We start from the raw sequence: 13,778 nt of genomic DNA on the forward strand, positions 1-13,778 counted from the left end.
TCAGATCTGATTTAGAGGCAAGAGCGAAGGAAAGACGGAAGGAACCCTCTCCCAACTTCTCTCCCTTCCCTTTGATCCTCACCGCCGCGCAACACAATGTCACAGGAAGCGCTGGTTGAAGCGCCATTCACTCTTGCATCTCTGCCCACACCATACGATGCTACTGCTGGGAAAACCCTTGCTGCGCCCGTCTACGGTCTCCGCGCGCAGAGATGGAGGAAAAGATCTGAGATTGCCGTCGCCGTCGACGGCGACGGCATAACCATCTACAACGTATGTTATCCCTATGAATGTGATGTAATCTGCTGATCTAATCATCTTATCCAATGCTCAGGTGCGCAATCCTCGCCTTGTCACGTCGTATGCTCTCCCTCCGCAGACTCGATTCCTCTGCCCGCCCTACTCGGTCTACTACAAACCTTCGGGACAGAAAGCACAACGAGTCACATACGCCGCTGTCACAAACTCGGCAGAAAAGAAGTCGGAGGTTGTCGCCTTTGTCGAGGAGGTCAAGTCCGACTCGTCAGATCTGTCCGCCGAATCGCAGATCAAGACGAGCTACCCTCTCTCCAACAAACCTGTCTTGGCCCTTTGCCCTCTGGCCTCTCACTCCGACAACACTGATCTTGCATCCGCTCTCGATCTGTGTCTTGTCTACGAAGACGGCACCGTCGAAACTATATCCGGAGACTTGGCCTCCAAGAGATGGGACGCAGAGGCCGATCAAGCAATCGCTCTGGCCCAGGGTGCGTCTGTGCAAGCACTCGGACACGTCCAGTACGCCACCGTCACCGACGTAGAGAAGGCACGCAAGGGTCTGTTGAAGAGCAGAGAAGACGCTCTTGCCGTTGTTGTCGGTTCTGATCTTGCCAACAACTCGGCTGCTTTGAATGTTCCGCTGCTCGTCCTGGCTGCCGTTTCCGAAGGCACCAGTCGCATCCACATCTTCGCATTACCCTCAAGATCCAAGCATCTCGTATCTACAACTCATCCTGGCCTACATCATCTGCTGACCTACGACCTGCCTTCCTCGGGAGCATCTGCTACCGGTTCCGACAAGGCCACCTTCTCCCTACACGCTTCGAGCGGCAAGCTTCAGCAGCTGCTTGCGGGCTCCCTCACCACCTATGATCTCTCTACGACTGTGCCCCGTGTGCTGTCCACCCTTACCTCTCGCCCCTCGAACCCCTACAGCAGCTTCGTCCAGTTGACCCCTGCCCTTGTCATGGCATCTGACTCCTCGACATGTGCCATGTTTGACACCAAGTACAGTTCTTTGCAGGGCCAGCTGCCTCTGACTGGAGAATACCTTGCATCTGCTTCTGGCAAGAGAAAGAAGACCGAAGGCGCCTCCACTCTTCCTCTCCACTTTGTCGCTTTCTTTTCCGACCTCGGTCTTGCCGCTGCCATCTCGGGAAATGCGCTCGTCGGCCTTCAGCTCAATGTCTCTGCTCCTGTCTACAAAAAGTCCCGATCTGGCACCAGTCTGCTCATCAACTCTCTGGGCAAAGGTCTCGACCACGTCAAAGGCCTCGACAGCGAGACCGAAGCCGCCTTCTCCACCTGGAGGACACAGATAGACAGCTTGCTCGCTGAGGGCGACATCGACCCTCTCGAGCGTTTCTTGGCCGCCGAACTTGAGAATGGTCTGTCCAAGTCGCAGAAGCCTACAAAACGTGGCAAGCACGGCAAGGACAAGCAACCAGAGGAGACCAAGGAACCGAAAGCAGTGGCATCCGCCCAGCAAGACGACAGCACAATGCAGCTCGTGTCGCACAGCCCTTCGCAAACCTGGGATTTCAAGACCAACAAAAACCTTGTTCAGAGGACCGATCGCCGAAAAGCACTTTACATCTTGAGCAGAATGTTCGCCTGGACCTCTGACCTTTCTCAGGACCAATCATCAATTCGCTTCGTCTTCTTCGCCGCAAACATCTTTAAATGGCTTGCATTGGTCGGCTACATGAACACACTGAACATCGAACGTGCTCTACGCGAGTGCCCCTCCGAGACCCCCGCCGTAGCATCGGCAAAGGTAAACTCGGGAGATCTCATGCGTGCTCTTGCCGAGCTGGACCCCGAGATGCATATCATGCACGAGTTCCTTGGCTGGCCCATCCACATTGATATCGACGAGGTTGCCGTCGCCCTGCGCACACTTGTCAAATCACTCGACGACCCTCAGCCTGGTCTCATCAGCAAGTTGATCACGTCCGGCGCACTGGACACGAACTTACTGCCAGAAGCTCACGCCACCAGCGACGAGCAAGGCGCACTCGAAGCTGCCGAAGCCGACCTCCAATACGCCACTGCACAGCTGGAAACGGGTCTCAATGTGCGCAGCACAAGTCTCCGCACGGTCTTCCATCGCCTGCATTCCTTCCCTGCTTCCTCCATAGTCACGGCTCTCAAATCCCACCTTCAACAAGCCCACCTGATTTTCTTCATCCAGCTCCTACGAGTTGAGCTGGCAGACGGCGGCTGGACGACTCGTTATCTCGATTACCTCATCTCGCCTCGCGTCGCCGAGCTCTCGGAAGGCGAGCGACCCGCGGATAATTCTTTGATCATCATCAGCAACCTTCTTTCCTGCGGTGTCGACGCCGTTGGCCTTCAGGGCTGGATGGTACCACCTTCACAAGAAAAAGACAACGTCATCGAGACTCTGCGTGCAGAGACATCAGCAGCCATGGAGGGGGCTTACGAGGCCTGCGAAATGGGCAGTTTCCTCTGCGACTTTGAGCGCTTCGCGCACACCCTTCACCAGCAAGCCAAGGAAGAGAAGAAAGACAGCAGCAGCAGCAAGAACGCGGGCAAAGTCGACGCCATCAAGAGGCCGGGCTTCGAGGACCTCGGCGATGTCGTCGACCCCGTCCTGCCCATGGGCATGAAGGTGCAGAAGATTGAGAAGATGCTCGTCAGAGCCGGCGGCAGAGAGCAGAAGAAGAGTAAGAGTCTGCTGGGTAAGGAGCGCAGTATGCGCGTGGGTAAGTACAGTTTCGATCGCATCAGGGTGTAAGATGGGAGAGGAGATAAGGTCGGATGATGACATTAAAAGTTGCGGAAAAGGACTTTCTGGTCTCCATAGATGTATAGGATAGCGCCCTCCATCAATCACTTTTCTGTATTTACAAGATAATTATAGATTTCTCAGGTCAATCACTGCCTCGCTCTCTGCACGGAAAGTGACAAGACCTACCTACCGTCTCCTAACCAACTGCACAGCAGCCATGACATCCAGAACCGCCATCTGACTATGCGAAGTAGGCAGATCCATCGGCCCGTCCCACCAAGGCCCATACTGACCCCTCGCATTCGTGTTTCTCTCCTGCTGCGCCCTGAACTGCGTCTCCACGAACTCCTTGATCCGATCCCTGAGGTCGTCTTCTTCCTGCTGATAATGCTCGCGTGTCGAAAGGCAGTCATAGAGTCTCGCCAGCGACCGCAAAAGCACAGATTTGAATCCCACGGCGTCGTCATTGCGCCATGCTTCGTGGTTCGCTCTGCTGTAAGTTCCGGCCTCGGTCAGGATGCCCGAGGAGGCGTCGACCCAGCCTGGTCTGATCATGCTTTTCCGCGCCATTGCGCAGGCGTGTTCGAGGACGTCGTCGTTGTGTGGCGAGCAGTGATCCAGGGACGAAAGCGCGTGGTGTATCGCTGTGCATGCGGCCATGGCCTGCCCCGTCGTGTACGTGAATGTCCAGTCGACGCATTCTCTGGTCTTCAACTTGATCGTGTCGAGGACGAGCGCTTCGGTGCGTCGGTACCTACATCTCAGGATCCAGTCGAGCGAGCTCTGTGCCTGCGAGAGCAGATGTTTCTTTCTCTGGGCTTCGTGTGCAAGCAGAGACAGTCGCGCTGAGACCTCTGCGTATAGTCCTGTAGTGATAGAGTTGACCTGGTCTTCGCCTGGTCGTGTCGTCCACATGACACCACCTTTCATGTCTTGTCCATTGACACTGTGTTTACCTTCTGCAAGCACGGATCTAGACACATGTGCGTGCAGTCTGGTCGCTATCTCGAGATACTCCGGGTTCGGAGACAAGCTATATACATCCAGCAGGCAATTGCCCCACCACAGCGTGTCGTCGTTGAATTCATTGATGAAGTCTCTGTGGTGTGAGCGCACGCTGTCGAGCGCTCTGCAGAGATAGTTCATGTTTTGCTGTCGCTGCTTGGGGTGCGACCATTGTTCGTGTAGTGCTATCGCTGTGTACCCGTTGGCCGTCTGCCAGTATCCTATACCGCCAATCTCACCGTTGGGTTGTGCGGACGCGAGGAATACGTCGATGCTGTGCTGCGTGATCGCTAGTAGAGCCGGGTCGCTGTGCTGCTGCACAACTTCAGCAACAGGTGTCACAATGTCCTTCTCACTATCTGATGCGGATCCATCATTCTCGCTGGGCACATTGATAGGCGCCTGAGGCTGATGGTGATCAGCCTTGTTCTTCAGGCTGTAGAGTTTGTCCTTGATGGAGTGCATAATTTGTTTACTAGGTTATTACAGGACAGTTTTGCTCAATAGCAGTGACAATGTTCAAAGACTATGTCGATGCATGTCTAATGGCTAGCCCGCTCATTGGACATTGCTGAGCTGACGTCGTTGGCTATCACCCCTCTGCACCTCAACATGCTACTGAATTGACTGTATGGACTTCTTAAGGACTCTGTTGTGCTACACGACATATCTCGTCAATTGCAAATATACATCTTACGCATTCAACAAATTCTCTCTTTATCTTTTACGTATACTCTCCGCCGCATCCGAAAGACAACCTTAAAACCCGAGCACTGTTACCCAGCGACTCTCCCGCGAGATGGTTTCCATTGAGGTTGACTAAGGTACCTTATCTTGAGCTGACCACTGAGGAAACAGCATTTGCCAACGACAATTGGGCCCTAAATGGGACATCACAGTTTGGAACAGCTAAATCCAATCTCCTAGTCTTTGTACTGGACTAGTACACCTGTACGAGCCGCTAGGAACAAAAGACATTACGATTCACCTACAGTGTGCGCACATTTGGCGGCCGCTACTGAAGCCCCCACCAGTACGCTACACAATCAAAGCCATGGATCACAAAGCCGCAAACCTATGGCGCCGACTTGGACAATAAGCCTCGGCCGACTAGTGCAGACATATGGTGAGGTCCGAGTTCCGGTACAGCCACACTTCTCTACGGGAACCCTGGCAGAAAGGCTCACGAAGCCTCCGTGCCAGTCGCGTCAACTTGCCAATCAGTAATGTCAATCGGTGACGGAGTCGGACAGGCATCTTTAGCGCCTTACCCTGACACGTGGTCCTGGACGAATGACGACAAGATTTTCTGCGAGACGGGTCCCTGGCCGAGCGGACTTACCCGTGAGTTATGGGCGGAGATGCACAAGTTGTAATCGGAGTACCTGACACTAGGTACTTGGGCATGAAGACAGACGTCTATCATGGAGGTCGCCGAGCCGGCTGTCCGGCTATATTCACTGCTTGATACTCCAGTGCTTGCAACTTGAGATCCACAGGCGATTGAGGATGCGAGCTTATGCATCAGCATATTGCGACATGTGATTGCTCGCCGTGAGAGAGAAATCTAGCTCGGGTCTTCTATAACGAGGTCAGGAGGTTGGAAGCACCTCGATATCTTGAGCCAAGACTGCTCATTCTTTAGTGTACTTTACCCCTGTGTCTGTGTCCTCCATCCCGTACCTTGCGCTACAAGTATAACTACCGTACTTGTATCTTAGAAGTACCTCACCTTCCCTTCGGTACGGTGCAGTCTTGACAGCCACAGGGTCGTCGGGCGCATGAGGTCATCCGTTTTGGATGAACCTTAAAGCCCACAAGGTGGGCGTCGGGCACTAATAGCGTCTCTAGCTCGGTATACCCCGGACGCTATGGCCTTTTGCCACCATCCAGGGTTCAGGTTGGTTTGCGACAAGGCCTGGAACATGAAAATGCTAGAACATTACTTTTCTGCAGGTCTAGCGGCACGATGTTTGGTGTGGCTGTAACCCAGACATATAAAATATACGTGGTGCGAAAACGTCCGTATGTCCTTTCTGCTCGCGACACATATCAGAGAAGGACTGGATTAACGTGATGAATGGGGGTTTGATGTTATTAGCAGCCTATGAGCAACTCGCATTCACCTCAAGATCATGCTCTTGCGACTCCCGTTGTCGACATGGCCACTAGTGGCATGCATGCAGAGGCAAGACCAAAGCGTGTGACGATAGAGACAGCCTGTGATGGTTGTCGTTCTCGCAAAGTACGCTGCGATGGAGTGCGGCCTGTCTGTGGGAGGTGTGTGTTACGACGCACTACTTGCAGATATGATGTCGACGCTGGCCAGACCCGAGTCGGCACAATGAAGCAGAGACATGCAACACTGGCCAGAGAGCACCAAAATTTGCTCAAGACGCTGCGCAATGCCTCTATGGAAGACGTCAACGAACTGATCTCGAAACTGCGCTCAAAAGGAACTTCCCAGGATCAAGATTCGAATCGAGCTGGTTCTCCGTCAGAGTCCGAGGCTGGCGGTATAGAAAAGCCTCATGGATCAATTTCATCTGCGAGCTCCCGACACGACGACAGCATGCAAAGTGAACACTCACCTGCTGGACCCCCCAGCAGTGACGCTACACGAACTTTGCTCACCCCAAACCACTCTGAAAGATCCAACGAATCCTTCCATACCGCCGAAGTCCATTCTCCCATGACTGGCGTCCCGATATCCGGCGGCGCTCTTCAACTCGGATTTCCTGGAAAGGATGTCGCCACAGTGGCCTCACGTCGTTACATCCAAAGTGTGGGCTCCTTCATGCATGTTTATACTACTGCACAGATTGAGCTACTGCTTGACGCCGTTTTCAATCCCAAGGAAGTTCTTTCCACAGCTGCAAGCCATGCAGCCTTGGGCCAGCTTTGTGCGATCGCGGCACTAGGATCAATATATGAATCTGAGATCGGCGCACGAGACGCTCAAAACTTTTACGACCTGGCAAGGCACTATCTGGAAGATGTCATAGATACAAATCCACTACTTGGCATGAAAACAGCTGCATTGCTGGCCACCTGTTGCATGACCACCAAGACAACCGTCTCAATGTCATTTGTCGATTTGGGATTTTCTTTGGCCCATTCATCTGGACTTGCGAGCCCCACGGGCCCGCCCGAAATTTCGCTTGATCAATGGCTGGACTACAAGAGGGCTTGGAGAACACTGCTTTTGTTGGATTCTTGGATCAGATCGACTCTTGGTGCTTTGTCGTGGCGGGTTCACACTTTTGCGTCAACACAAGCCGCTTTTGTTGAGAGCCAATCCACTTCAGATATAATCCAGACGGAAATGGCCAAGATCGTTTTGCTCAAAGCCAACATGCTAAGGACTATTGCCGACTCGAAGGACTTGACACCCGAATTGCTTTCAGTTGTCCGCAACAATCTCAAGGCATGGCATGAGGAGATTCCTGAAGTCATGCATCTCGCAACACTTCTTAACACCGCTCCCGGGTCTAAGCATCGTCACCATATCTTCTACGTCCACTTGTTGTACCTTGGCGGACTGATGCTCCTGCAACGTTGTATAATGTCGAAAATGCTTGGTCACCAGGCCGATCAGACAGCTTTCATGCAGAATGTTTGCAGCGAAGCTGTGACCGGCATTATCGATGGATACGAAGCAGCTCGACAGACGGCTCGCATTCTGAGTCTTCTGAGAGCAGAAGGTGGTGCGGCGCGACGTTGTTGGATCTGCGTCTTCCAGTCCTACGTTTCGGGGCTTTTACTATTGCACGAATCATACTCAACAATCCTACAAGCCACAGCCACCCGAGCCAAACTGGGCGAGAATCTCCGACTTATCGGCAAGACAATCGACATGCTGAAGTTTTCTGCTGTGGAAGATAGTACTGCTTCGATTCTTCTACAATCGCTCATACGGTACTACGACACACTGTTAGTTGTTGCTGGACAAGGGACAACACCACATACAACAGGAAGGACTACTTCGACAGCCAGTTCTCCAGATAACACCGAGCGAAAGGTCCCGAAGCTGGATCAGAAAGTTTTTCGTCAGACCGCCGAAGACCTACTCAATTTGGTCCGTCAGCCTTTCACAGATGTCTATGGCGCCAATTCCTGCGGCGCACTGCCAGCTTTCACTCTCAGGCCGCCGAATATTGAAATTCGCAACTTGGGAGCACAAACAGCATCGGGGTCTCCAGATGTGAATATGAGCGATGCGGGTGCATCCACCGCAGTCACTCTCATACCACCGCCTCAAAGTATTGCCAGCGAAGGTGTTCGATCCTCTGAGCGACACCGTGACGATGATGCCCGATACACGGTCGGCGAGCACGATAATATCCAGGCCGGTTCAGGATCGCGGCAGGAACAACAACAGCAATTTAGATTTAAATAAAATTATGTTTCCATTTTCGGGCAAAGTCCCTCTTACTATTGAGAAACAAATATATCCAGAGACCATTTTAGAAGGATATAGTTCGATTTTTTTGCCTTTCTACTGGCAAAGCGGTCATACGTAGACCACTTAAGTCTTTTATTTACCAACCAATCTCAACCATCTCATTCGGTTCACCTCTTAGAAATATACCTATCTACTGCCAGGTAGTGCAGCGACGCAGCATTCATGTGAATTGGTTCGCTGTCTGTACTGCACGTATAAAAAGACGTTCCTTCTGCTCACACATGCTCGCACGTACACACATCTCACCGTCATCACCGCAAGACTCGAAACTCCCGCCCACTGGCGGTCTGTCGTCCGCTGCGCAATAATGCAATTACGTAGAGCAGAGGTACTCCACGAGTCAGACTAACTGAACGCATCTTGTGCACCTTATACGTCGCTGAGTATCGGGATGTACTCCGAACCTGGATCTTGCTGTGCTGTACAAGTACGTGTACAAGTACGTTGTGCAGCGAGACCTGAGTTGTACTTTGAAGTGGTACGGTAAGGTACCATATACAGTACTGTACCTTAAGGTACCTCAAGGTACGCACTGTAACAGCAGATCGCACTAGATCAGGGTAGGCACGTCACCTCGGTACGTCAGATGTGTCACTGCTTCTCCACGCACTTGTACACATCAGCCGTGCGCTCGTACGGAATAAACGCTGCTGGTTCGCCCCGAACCCTATTCACGATGTTACACCCCGTGCAAGACATGATGCATTTTTTGGCGACGCTGCAGCTCAGCTTTTTGGCCCTGTGAAAATACATCTCACTGTATCGCACTGCCGGTCTTTTGGGCCGTAAGATCTCACATACTGTAAGACGCTATCAGAAAATCAATCTCCGATGTCGCGTTCGTGACCAGGTGGTACCTTACCTTACTTGGAAAGTCGCTAGGATGTCTACTATCAGATCACAAGATTTCCAAGAGCAGCCAAGCCCGTCGAACGCAGATATCCTACAAGTGCACAATAACCCTGTCCAACAACGAGAAGCAGAATACTTGAGTCGGGTCGAAAGTCATCATGGAGGTCGTGCAAGGGGCCCGAGTGTCATATCGCGAATGTCCACCACATCGTCGACCGAGACGCATAGAGCCCGACGGCGATTCTCGCGCTCCAATACCGTGAAGCATGCATCTAGTCGGCCGACATGGAAGCCAGGCGCAGAGCCCGGAATTGACATTGACAAGGTCGACGAAGAAGTCGCGCCGCATCTGGAGTCGCTACATGATAAATGTGATATAGTGATTGTCGACTACTCAAACGAACACATCGTCTCTGTCGAGGCTAGCAATGACAATTTACATGAAGTCCTCTCGGCCAGTCGGCCGCACAACATGCCGTGTCGGTGGATCAGTGTGAATGGCTTGAGTTGGGATGTCATCAAATCACTCGGCAATCACTACAATCTTCATCGACTAGCCATCGAGGATCTCATCAATGTCCGTACAAGGACCAAGGTGGACTGGTACTCGGACCATGCATTCATAGTGCTCTCTTTGCAGAAGCTGGTGCAGTTACACACCCATCCTGACAGCCCGGATGAGCAATGTGACTGCTCCGAGGGGATGCACACGACCGTCGATGATATCAAAGGTAGGCTACCAGAACCAGATCGACCATCTCGTTGGAAGATGCCTTTTATGAAAGAAAGAAAAGGGTCTGTGTTACCCGTCTTCGACAATGAGAGCAAAGGATCATCACTGGACCAAGACGAGCGACCACTGAGACCGATTCGAACACTGCATAGATATGAAAGCAATCTGAACCCAGAACATACAGCGTTCATGGAGCAGAACTCGGCGTTGTCATCAGAAGGTCAAGTCGTCGCGGTAGAACAGGTTGCTATCTTCCTGATGGCCAACAATACGTGTATATCTTTCTTCGAGAATTCGGCTTCGGATGTAGAAGAACCCATACTCGAGCGACTGCGAAGTCAGGCAACAATGCTTCGTCGGAGCGAAGATGCATCTCTTATTATGCAAGCCATTATCGACGCCATTGTTGACTTGGCGATACCGGTCAAGGAAGCTTACAACACAGCACGAAAGGAGCTGCAGATTGATGTTCTCAACAATCCATCGATGAAAGTGTCAAAAGCCTTGCATATCTTCACCGAGGAGATCGATATGATCCAGAATCTGTTCAAGCCGATTGTCAATCTGGTCAACTCGCTTCGCGATCACAATTCGCAACCTTTCATCGGTCCAGCTTCGAAACTATTGTCCGTGGGCGCATCTCAGACATCCCGACCGTCATCGGGTAATGGTGGCGGAAGCCTACGACCACGCGCACTAAAGCGAAACGAGACATCGACCAGCGTAGAAATCACACCAATTGCTCATGTATATCTGGGTGATGTACTAGATCATTGTTTGACAATCATTCAATCGCTCGAGCAGATGGATGCCTCGGCTAACAACCTGTCGAATCTGATGTTCAATACCATATCTGCCAACACGAACAATTTTATGATGATAATCGCACTTGGTGAGCATAATTTGCATTGCTTGGCAAATACGAGGAATTAGTCTAACGAACTCATAGTCACCGTATTCTTCTCCCCTTTGACCTTTATCACGGGTTATTTTGGAATGAATTTTTCGCGGCAGGACGCAACACAGCTTCACAGCGATGCCTTTTTCTGGTATGTCGCCGTACCGACCACGATCGTCTTTATCGTTCTCGTCGGCGGCCAGGTGATATATCGTGCCGTCTCAAGCTTCTTCGCGCGACTGCATGTACGAAAGGTGCGGAGACGAGGACGCGCAAGGCGCGCAAGCAATAGACACTGATCGGCTTTGGGAGATGTTGGATGGTGAACAGTACACGGAGTAGCCCTCGACACATGGGCCAGCATCAGACTTGTTGTCATGAACGCGACGAACATGCTCCACAGTAGGCGGGGTCAATCATATAATTACAGAGCGGGCGAGCCTTTTGTATCTGTCACAATACGTCGCCTCATGATGGACGAGGATTTGATTGTGTACAGAGCTTGCTGTACATTATGCATGATTACGATTAGAGTGGAGATAGCAGTATCGAGATATAACATCAGCTGAGGCATGTGATTGGAGCTGGGATTGGCACTATAGAGGAGGTTACCTGCAAATAGTCCAGACTTGGTGACTGCCCTGGACATATGCGTCGGAGAAGAGAGTGGAAGTCAACGTACAGCAAGACATACCTTACGTATAGTCGACGAAACAAGTACTGCACGATGGTGTGTATAGCAACGATGTACTTTGTAGTTGAAGCGACCGAAATGCAAGAAAGAGTTGGCCCAAGCTTCAAGTCGACTGTCCCGTTCATTCACTTTCAGCCACCGAAGGCCTCGGCGCGTGACGATATCAACGTCAAGTCGGGAAACAACGCAGACAACACACCGTCATTTATCTATACGATAATCCATGCGAATCACATCTGTCCAAACAGTAAACAATACAGCGACTTCTTACAATCAGGAAAATCATTTGTCGCTACACTTGTTCTGGTTTGCCAATCACGCATACCCACCATCTGGACCTTGGCCGCACGCACGTGGCTACTACACACACCGAGACAGTCAACGGATTAGAGGCAACTCTGTCCTCTCGATTGTACATTTACCGACCACTTGAAACATCGCAAACATGTCTTCCAGAAAGAAGGTTCTATTGAAGGTGCGGCGCAGCAGTTCTATCCGCTCGGAACCTCGATTGAGTGGCAGAGGTCAAGAATCATGATACTGAACCCGGGAACAGGTCATCATCCTCGGCGACAGCGGTGTCGGAAAGACCAGTCTGATGAACCAATTTGTAAATTCCATCGTCCCCTCTTAGCTTTGCTCTTTGCTATGCGAGCCATGGTCCACGACAAGGCTCGCGCTGCGACAGATACTTGATTGCTGATGGGCGCTGTTTTCGGAACATATAGGTCAACAAGAAGTTCAGCGCAAGCTACAAGGCCACGATCGGCGCCGATTTCCTTACCAAGGAGGTTCTCGTGGATGACAGATTAGTCACAATGCAGGTGCGCGCATACTCCTTCCCTCCTCCGAGTCAAGCCAGAGGGACTCTCCTCCGTGGTGCAGACGTAAAGAGCAACAGAACGAGAAAATAAGCTGACACAAAACACCAAAGCTTTGGGATACCGCAGGTCAAGAGCGATTCCAGTCCTTGGGCGTAGCCTTCTACCGCGGCGCCGACTGCTGCGTCCTCGTCTACGACGTCAACAACTCAAAGTCCTTTGACACGCTCGACAGCTGGCGAGACGAGTTTCTGATCCAAGCCAGCCCGATGGACCCAGAGAGTTTCCCATTCGTGAGTCCAGCCCACAGTCCCCTTACCCAAGTACCTTTTCCTCACAACACAAAACAGGTCGTGCTAGGCAACAAGGTCGACGTGGAAGAAAGCAAGCGCATGGTCCCCTCGAAGCGCGCAATGGCCTTTTGCCAATCCAAAGGCGGCATCCCGTACTTCGAGACGAGCGCAAAGGAAGCCATCAACGTCGAGCAGGCCTTTGAGGTGATTGCGCGAAACGCCCTCGCCCAGGAAGAGGCTCAGGACTTCAACCCGGACTTCCCGGAGACGATCCCCATCACCTTCGACGAGGGCAGCAGTGGTTGCGGTTGTTAAGAAGAATTGGAGAAAGACGGGAAAAGAAATATCGGCGGATGAGCGAAGGGAGGTTTTTACTTTTTCTACTGGTGGGCAGAAGGGACGGATCGCTGTCCCCTCGTATATTTTATTTTTCATTGTTTTGTTGGATTTGTCTCATGAGGCGTTCTTTCCGTGTGGTTTTTCCCCCTTATTCCCTTCCTTTTTTTTGCCTACCAATCGTTCATTTCCAACGGGCAAGCGGAGTGGAGTAGAGTAGAGTGTGTAAATACATACATATCTCTCTATCATTTTTACTTGCTTGAAACAAAAAAAAAAGGCACGAGTTTTGTTTCTATGCGTCTTGTATGCTGATCTACATTCATTACAGCCTAGAACCTTGATGTTCATGTGCATATCGATATCGCTAGAGCCATCAGATAGATATTCCAACACCTAATCAACTAACATCGCAGAGCTAAACCGTGGTAGTAAAAGTAAGGTGAACGCCATATACCAAAAGAGTAACCCAAATGTGAATACTTAATGAATCCAAGATGAGTTCCGACTGACTACATTGTGAATACTTAACACTTACTGGCTGCAGAGTGACTTTGAAGTATTCACAGAGTGATTACAAAGTCCTACGCAACCTCAGAACAACCCTCCCTCTTCCTCCCTCTCGGTCCTGCCCTTGCCCCGTCGTTGTGGCCATCGATGCACGCCTG

The 13,778-nt window shown here is 51.5% G+C and overlaps 4 protein-coding genes across 4 annotated transcripts; 3 read left to right on the top strand and 1 right to left on the bottom strand.

Annotated features, from left to right (window-relative positions):
• Positions 1-96: 96 nt before the first annotated feature.
• AAFC00_006276 (uncharacterized protein) lies at positions 97-3,019 on the top strand (the record flags this gene model as incomplete). Its single annotated transcript, XM_069346209.1, has 2 exons — positions 97-273; positions 335-3,019. The coding sequence occupies 2 exons, from the start codon at positions 97-99 to the stop codon at positions 3,017-3,019; spliced, it is 2,862 nt and encodes a 953-aa protein (XP_069197419.1).
• A 180-nt stretch (positions 3,020-3,199) lies between these two features.
• AAFC00_006277 (uncharacterized protein) lies at positions 3,200-4,483 on the bottom strand (the record flags this gene model as incomplete). The annotated part of the gene is made up of 1 exon (XM_069346210.1): positions 3,200-4,483. The coding sequence occupies one exon, from the start codon at positions 4,481-4,483 to the stop codon at positions 3,200-3,202; it is 1,284 nt and encodes a 427-aa protein (XP_069197420.1).
• Positions 4,484-9,366: 4,883 nt separating this feature from the next.
• AAFC00_006278 (uncharacterized protein) lies at positions 9,367-11,265 on the top strand (the record flags this gene model as incomplete). Its single annotated transcript, XM_069346211.1, has 2 exons — positions 9,367-10,960; positions 11,018-11,265. 2 exons carry the CDS (start codon positions 9,367-9,369, stop codon positions 11,263-11,265), a joined length of 1,842 nt encoding a protein of 613 aa, XP_069197421.1.
• Positions 11,266-12,105: 840 nt separating this feature from the next.
• On the top strand, positions 12,106-13,089 carry AAFC00_006279 (uncharacterized protein; the record flags this gene model as incomplete). Its single annotated transcript, XM_069346213.1, has 5 exons — positions 12,106-12,135; positions 12,217-12,270; positions 12,389-12,484; positions 12,595-12,774; positions 12,832-13,089. The coding sequence occupies 5 exons, from the start codon at positions 12,106-12,108 to the stop codon at positions 13,087-13,089; spliced, it is 618 nt and encodes a 205-aa protein (XP_069197422.1).
• Positions 13,090-13,778: the final 689 nt, after the last annotated feature.

The sequence above is a fragment of the Neodothiora populina genome (genome assembly GCF_041146345.1).
Source record: "Neodothiora populina strain CPC 39397 chromosome Unknown canker_contig_7, whole genome shotgun sequence".
Lineage (NCBI taxonomy): Eukaryota > Fungi > Ascomycota > Dothideomycetes > Dothideales > Dothioraceae > Neodothiora > Neodothiora populina.